General features: G+C 37.6%; 1 protein-coding gene across 3 annotated transcripts in view; it reads left to right on the forward strand.

The window, feature by feature from the left end:
* Positions 1–5,823, forward strand: part of LOC102928098 (cytosolic beta-glucosidase) — a 142,617-nt gene extending 136,794 nt beyond the window's left edge. Inside the window, exon 6 of one of the 3 annotated variants that reach the window (XR_013042898.1) lies at positions 4,765–5,823. Coding sequence is in view for 2 of the 3 variants with exons in the window: in XM_076546278.1 (XP_076402393.1) it covers positions 4,765–4,967 (203 nt within the window). In the remaining variant the exon portion in view is untranslated. The remainder of the gene's footprint in view (positions 1–4,764) is intronic. The other 2 variants (XM_076546278.1, XM_076546281.1) reach the window with 2 other exon arrangements.
* The last annotated feature ends 2,672 nt before the right edge of the window (positions 5,824–8,495 follow it).

Consider the following 8,495-nt stretch of genomic DNA (forward strand, 5'->3'; position numbering starts at 1 on the left):
GGTTTGAGTTCTTACCTGGCTTCTTTCAGTGAACTGTGACTTTGGACATGTAAACCAAACAAATCCTTTCCTCCCCAAGTTGTTTTTGGTCATGATTTTTCATCACAGCAATAAAGACTTTAACTTAAGACAGACTCCAACTTGGGAGGAGGAAGAACTAAAGTTATCTGTGGGTATAAAGACACAAATATTTAGAATGTAGTTAGGGGTTATGATGTAGGTTCTCTGCCAAGACCTTTGAGTACAGTAGCCATGGGCAGTTGGCTAGGTTGCAAGTACCAGGCATTGTTTTCGTCTTGACAAAGCCTTAAAGCCAATTAGAGAGCTGTTGGTTAAGCATATTGAGTACATGAGGGTTATTTGGGTTAATGTTTGCCTTCATTCTTTTTAGTTTGGCTCTTTCTAGACAAAGTATGTATAGTATACACAGACATTTATGTACAGAAAGTCATATATATATATATATATATATATATATATATATATATATATATATAATGTGTGTGTGTTGCTTTGAATGTACAAGTCTGTAGAATATAGTGCTAACGTGGGGTTCTTATAACTAGAAGGGCTTAACTGGAAGTAAGCCTAAAAGTTTTATCCCTGCATCTTCCAACAGTCTTGTTCCATATTATACTCTGACTCTACAATAGGTACCATTTTTATCCTAGCATGCTGTGTAGCTGTCCAAACTCCTATTGGTCTGTGTTGACTTTGCCTCCAACTCTGGTTAAAGAAAGAAAAGAAAGCAAATTCTCAGAAGTGCTTTCTCCCCTGCCAAGATCTGGGACCTCATAAATCATGGTGACAAGAAATGTGATGATGGTCTCTTTCCGTTCCCGAGGAGATTGGGAGAGGAGAGGCGTGCAGGTTCCGGTGTGGTTTTGTAATTTTTCCCAGTGATGGCCTGGTGAGAAGGATTCCAGCAGGCTAGCTCCCGAACCTAACTAGGTAATTCTCCACTTGAGTGTTCCTGCAGTGAAAATGCAGAGACATCCACCAGTGTCACTCGGGCAGTTTAGTGCTTGCCGCTGCACTCCTGGCAGTTAACAATGAAATTGTCACGATTTCCCTTTGTTCCCTTCCAAGCAGGCAGGGCTTCATTTTTATCCCCTGGTTTAGCACATGAATCAGTCCTTTTGTATACGATCAGTGGGACTGTGTGTGTTTTCAGAAACTGTCTGGCTTTGTACCTGGCAGGCTTTCTTGTTGGGCTGTAGTAGTTCTACAAGTGGGAAAGAAAACATGCATGTTCTCACATAGCCCCAGACTGATTTACAAAGCAAAGGAGATTACTGTTTTCTATCTGAGTATTGGGCTTTTGTAGTTTTTAGACAGAGATGTGTCATTTTGTACTTAAATTGGATTCCTAAAAAAAAAAAATTATTAAAAGAAAGGGCATTTTCCATATTATTATACTTGACAAAGGCAGAGGCATACATGCAAATGACAGCAGATAAGAGAAGAAAGGATGTCTCATAAGTATTTTTAGTCTTGTAAGGCTTAATGTGTTTGAATGTTCTGTATTTTCATTTTCTAAGCGTAATTTCATTTAAAAACGTCAACAGAACTTGGCTTAATTCTTTCCCTACACCATTTATAAAAAGCTCTCTAATCAAAACACGTTGCTTGTCTCTTGGTACAACTGTATCTGGGGTCATGCATCACATAGCCTGTCAGGGATATTTTGTCTGCATAGTATTTGACTCTATAAACACAACTCTTAAGATTTGGAGACCTACAGATATATAGTAGAAGAAATGTACAGTGCTCTTAATACACTTGAAAAATACAGACTGATACCAAAGAAAAAATGAGAGTAGAGCTTGATTTGATAAATATTTAGTTACAGGACTCGCTCTGGATGAAAGCAGTCCCCAGTGCAATTAAAATCTGATTTATTATATGAATGTTCATTTTCTCCTTCTTATTGAGCGATATGGCCATCTTGTTAAAAAAAAAAACCAGCCTTTCACTTCATTTCTAAATGGAGAAATGTCTCTTAGTGGGTCATAGACACAGTTTTCTGACTGATTTTCACAAATAATATGATTTTTTTGCAAAGATTCACATGATCTCAAAATTCTGAGAGACATAAAATAGTAATTAAAAATATAAGCTCTATTCTCCATACCAAACAATGAAAACTATTTGGAAATGATTTAGAGATTTCTCCCACTTTGGTCTCCTAGCATGGAGTGAAATGATGAACTTAGAGAACACATAAATTCTAGAGAATTTATTTTGTATTTATGTACATGTGCAGTTTTGGCCCAAATGATCCATGATTTTAGCTTTTCTTTCCTTTTTTGTTATTTGAGAATTTCAGTCACATATTTATAATGTGTTTTGACCAAATCTAGCCCCATTCCCTTCTCCTTAATTTTTCCTGTCACTCCGTCATTTCCCTTCCTAACTCAATGTTTTATATTTTAACTCACTTCTCTTAGAGTTTTTATTGCTGTGAAGAAACACCATGGCCATGGCAACTCTTAAAAAGAAAATATTTAATAGGGGTGGCTCACTTACAGTTTCAGAAGTTTAGTCCATTATCATGTATGGTGGCACGCAAACAGACTTGGTGCTGGAGGTGAGACTGCTACATCTTGCAGGCAATAGGAAATCAACTGACTCACTGGGAGGTATTCCGAGCATAGAAAACCTCAAAGCCCACCCCCACAGTGACACACTTCCTCCAACAAGGACATACTCATTCCAAAAAAGCCACACCTCCTAATAGTGCCACTCCCTACGAGATTATGGGGGCCAATTATAGTCAAACTATCATAACACGGAATTCATTTAGTGCTGCCTGTATATAAATGTGTTTAAGACAATCTATTGGAGCATGGATAGCCTTTCAGAGGACATATACCTGAAAAAAATTGACATTCTATCTGCCAGAAGCTATCAATTGCAAATAGCTCCTCAGCTAGAGGTGGGATTTCTTGAGTCCCCTCTCCCCCATCCATGCTGAGATTTTGTCCAGCTTAATCTTGTGCAAGTCTTGTGCATACAGTCTTGTCCTTGGTTCTTAAAGGGCTGAAGCATCACTCAGTCTAGATGGAGGGCATAGGCAAGGAGATATAGAAAGCATGTTGAGTCTTTCCAAAATTCGTCTTGAGAACTTAGCTATCAAGATGATGGTACTATGAGGTAAGGACTTTGTGACATGATCAGGTAGTAAGGAAAAAGTCATCATCAATGGGGTTGATGACAATATATGAAGAGATATGAAGGAGCTCATTTTCCCTTCCTGCCACATGAAGATACAGCAAGAAGGTGCCATTAATAAACCTGGATATAGTCCCCCACTGTAGCTGAAGTTTTCTCCAGTCCTCCCTGGGCCAACAGCTGCTCAGACCAAATAAACACACAGAGGCTTATATTAATTAAAACTGTATGGCCTATTGATGTAGGCTTCCTGCTAGCTAGATCTTAAATCTTAAAACCCATTTCTCTAAATCTATACTTTGCCATGTGGCTTTTGGCTTACCAGTATCTTTACACTTCACTTCTCATGGCATTGGCTGACAGTATCTCCTGATTCAGCCTTTCTGTTCCCAGAATTCTCCTCTTTGCTTATCCTGCCTATACTATACTTCCTGCCTGGATACTGGCCAATCAGCATTTTATTTATCAACCAAATCAGAGCAACACATTCACAGCATACAGAGCAATATCCATAGCACTGGTTTCATACAGAGCGATATCCATAGCACCCCACAAGATGTTGAAGTTGACATCATCTTGATTTAGGACTTCTTGTCTCTTTGAACTATGACAAATTATTATTAACCATTGTTTATAAGCTACTCTGTCTTTGTTATAGTGCTACAGTGGCCAGTAACAGAGGTTGCTATGATATTTTTAAGTTTTTCATACTTGTCTGTAGACATGGCCAGAGCTGTGTACTCACCTTTTTCAGTCTGGTGTATCTGATTTCAGAGTTATAAGACATGTATGTACCAGTTTGCTCATGGGGATATAAGGGACAGGCTTCTTTGGGAATGCTACTATCATCTCTTCCAACTGACCAATAGATTTTTCTAGCTATTAGAAGCTATACTGTGATGGTGGATGTGTTTTTAATTGAATACACTTCTGAGTACTAGGAAAGTGTGTGTGTGTGTGTGTGTGTGTGTGTGTGTGTGTGTGTGTGTGTGTGTGTACACTGGAAAGGGCACTGAAAATGTGCATTAAGAGAACAAAAGAATGAAAAAATGTCAAAATGACTGATTACATTATTAGAATAATAAGTAACTTCTTTTAATTTTGGGATAAGGCTTCACTATGCCACCCAGGATGATCTACAATTCATTAAGTAGAACCAACAATCTGTGAACTTGCATCCACCCTCCTGTGTCAGACTTCCTCATGCTGAGATTGTGGGTATTGTGTCACCCATGCCTGTCTGTGACTTAACTCCTTAACTGAAACTCGTGCTCAGGTCAAACAGAAACCTGGAAAGGGGCATTATTTTAAGTGACAAATATTCATTTATGCTCTGGTGTAGGACTTGATGCTTTGATGATGGTACATACTGTGGAATAACTAAATTAAGCTAATCAACATAGGTATTAGACCCCAAATCTAACTTTATTTCAGTGTTGTATCTGTGGTTAAAAAGACAAAGAAGAATTTTGTCTATCCCCACTGAGATCCCTAGCTGGGCACTAGAAAGGAGTGCCCAGTGCTCCTCAGTGATATTTGTTCTCAGAACTTTCCCAGAAATGCTAATGACTCTTTCAAAAACCATTTCAGCTATCCATGTTGATGAAGTCAACCTTCAAGTATACTGTGCATGGTCGCTTCTGGATAACTTTGAGTGGAACAATGGGTACAGCAGAAGATTTGGCCTCTTCCATGTTGATTTTGAAGATCCTGCTAGACCTCGGGTGCCGTACAGGTCAGCCAAAGAATATGCCAAGGTCATCCGAAACAATGGCCTGGGAAGCCCTCTGTAAGGAAGGCAACTGGGAAGTGTCCTTTGCAGAAGCCTCTGCTGCTGGCAAGATTGAGAGCTACTTTGGTGATATTGTCTCAGATAACCTCAAGTTGCCTCTGTTCTCAGTGTTTTGTGATTATAAAGCCTGGATCCTAGGAATGTATGCCATGAGAATCTCTATTTGTTATCTGCATTTTATTACAAAGTGTTATAGATAGTGAAATGGAGAGTCACAGAAATTGATTTTCATTAAAAAAAAACTGGATATATTTGGAAACTTCAACTTTAACTCTTAGAAAAATTTTCTGAAAAAAGAATGGTAAGTTTATGAAGATAATGCACTGTTGACTTGTGGCTCTAACAGCAGAATTATTCCTATAAGGGTAGATTTGTGCACCTGCTTACTTTGGGTGCATAGTTATTTTTGCTTAGGAGATCTCTGTTAGTGTTTGATTCATTAAAATTTCCAGTATTTAATCTAGCACAAAATAGCAAAACTAAAAGCCACAGTATACATTTTGTCCAACAAAAGAACTGATAATATATTTAATGAAATGTATTTGTTAATGTGTTTACAATACATTTTGTTCATGATTTGTTAAATATATATCTTTCTTTTGTCTAATGAACTTTGGAAAATAATAAAATGAATTAAGCTTGAATGGAAGGAAAATACTTTGCTTTGCCTTACTTTGTTTGGCATGCCATTGTCAGAGATGGAACACATCACTTTGTGTTTGCTAGGCAGAATCTCCAGCACCAAGCTGTACCCTCACCCCCAGAATCAGTATTTGGGTAATATTTAGCAAAATCCCAGATTCCAGTTACACAGCAATACCAAATTCAAAGCAAAGTGATAAACAGGACATGATCTCCATCTTTCATGTTATTATATTTTTTTTAAAAAAATATTTATTTATTTTTAAAACATTTAATTATTGACAATTTTATGCATGTATACAATGTACCTTGATTCTATCTATGCTCTACTTTGCCCTCCCATAAACTCTCCCAACACATTCCCATTCCTTCCTTACCATTTTCATGTCCTTTCTTCTTCTTAAAAAAAAAAAGAACAACAACAAAGCCATCTAGTCCAATTAGCATTTCATGCTGGAATACTGACTGATCTTGGTGGCTTGGTCCTGGGCAGGTAACCATAGTTGCAGTGAGTTCCTGAGTGCAATTTCCATGTTATGTCCAGAAGACAGCATTTCATCATACAGGGCCCTATCCTCTGGCTCTTACATTCATCCTCCTCCCTCTTCTGTAATGTTTCCTGAGCCTTGGGTTGGTTGTATTTCTATAAATACTTACTTTAAAATCTCGTGAAATAAACACATTCTTTGAATGGCCAACATGAGTGTAAGCAAAGGAGAGACAGAGATTTACTACACTGCAAACTAAGAAGTTAAAGATGCCCATGGGGTTGGTTGGAGCTGTGGTTTGCTGAGCTGTTTCAGTGGGAGTCAGTAGTAGGTACAGGATTTCTTTGGGAGTTTCATTTCAACCTTCAGCACACCTATCCTATGTGCAGTTCGATCCTCATGTGATGATAGACACTATTATTAACCTTTTTGCAGATTGGGAAACTGAGGCAGTCCACTCTATATGCCCAAATCACATGTATATTTATTAACTGGTCCAAGGATGTCTCACATCAGCTCTTTATCCAACACATTACATGTTAGGATCCCCTGGGAGTCCTCTCTGTATTTTCTGGACAGGAAAAGACACAAAGGTGTTAAGTTGATGACCTAGTAGGAAACAGGAAGGATTTCCTGTCCTCTCATGCTGCTTCCCTGAGGAAAATATGTATAGACTTGGCATCTTTGGAAGGCCTTTTCTGTGAGTAGATGAAATGTCATTTTTCCTCTTATAAACTCCGGTCAATTTCTGGATCGTTTTCGTGTTCATTATAAGGGAATTATTTACAGTGGAGAACACAATCTCAGTAACTTTGGACAGAGTGAGAAAGAATCGGTCATAGTAGTTCAATAAACATGGATGCACTGGGGAAAATTATATTAAGATTAAAATGGTATACATGGGGAATTCTATTACATCTTTGCCACTGGTTTGTTATTTTTATTGTTCAATGAGACATTATCTTACAATTTGTGTTCATTTAAGAAGCACATTTCCAAAGCTTATTTCATTCCTTTCCAATCCAGCCTGTCTTTTTCATTTTTACCATGCATCTTGTTTACAATTTATATGCCCTCTTATATTATCTTGCAAGGCAACTGAGTTTTCCTTTTAATTAGGATGCTGCTTTGAGGATTACTTATCCTGTGGGGCAAATTCACAAGTTTTACAACAATACAAATGAGCACTGTGTTTTCCTTTCAAAAACCAGAAAATTAATATTCCATTGTAGATAGAACAGTCTGTCACATTTGGTCTACCAGGTGAAATAAACATTTGCATTGCACATGCCCATGCTTCTTTCCAGAGTTGCGGTCTTTTGCATCCCTCTTATGGCTTTCCGGGGCAGCTCTTCATTCCAAAGGTGAACCACACTAGTGGGGCCCCTCAATTAGTCATATAACTTAGTATAAATTATCCTGGGGTTAAGATGTATAAACAAACAACAGTAACAAGAACACATAAAAACCCTGATGGACTTCCCCTTCCCTCCACAAAATTCTCACAGTCCCTATAGTATTTCAATTAGTGTTATACTTAATGGTTTGTCTTAGCATTTAAGAATAAGATTGGTTCTGCTTTGCCTGTCCGAGAATCAGAATTTCAATTCTTTAAATGAAAAAGCAAGAGTTGTTCATTATGCTTAGCACCTATAGACATGGCATTCAAATTGTGGAAGGCCACCTGATAGTGGTGATGGCCATGCTTTATATAAAGGGAGACCTACAGATCTCTGTGATAGATTAGACAAACTTGAATTTCTCCTTCATTTCCCCCTTGATTGTTTTACTTTTGAATTTTTCTTTTTCTTGTTATGTGAACACATCTTGTCTACATCTTGATAATCACATTTGAGAAAATTTTTTATGTTTTTAAACCTATAGTTTATGTTTTGAAATAGACAATTGGCAGGTTGCTAAAAATATACACAAAATGACAAGGCTGCTTCATTCTGATAGGCAGAATGTTTGTCTCCTTACTCCTGAGAAGGGAGGGGTTTCCACCTGAGTCCTTTAGTGCATGAAAAGATGGAAGTAATTTCTCATTAAAGCCTCAAACCAAGAAGTTGGCAACCTCAGTGTTTGGCAGTAGAGTGCCAGTCATGTTTTTATGTCCTGGGAATTTGTGTGTGGCCTGTAGATTTTAATTATTTTTACAAACTTGAGAATAATGAATACATTTGTAATATATTGAAAAAAATTCCCCAATACTGACTGACCAAAAAAATAGATTTATATGATAATCCTTAAACACCAATTCTATTACTCAGTGTTAGTCAGAAAGAAAATAGAATGCTGAGCCTTATTACTGGGAGCTCAGAATGTAAATCAAAGCTGATGGAATTAATACTGTTTAATTACTAGCAGCACACCTCACCTGGAGAACACATATTCATCAC

Source organism: Peromyscus maniculatus, chromosome 10 (genome assembly GCF_049852395.1).
Source record: "Peromyscus maniculatus bairdii isolate BWxNUB_F1_BW_parent chromosome 10, HU_Pman_BW_mat_3.1, whole genome shotgun sequence".
Classification (NCBI taxonomy): Eukaryota; Metazoa; Chordata; class Mammalia; order Rodentia; family Cricetidae; genus Peromyscus; species Peromyscus maniculatus.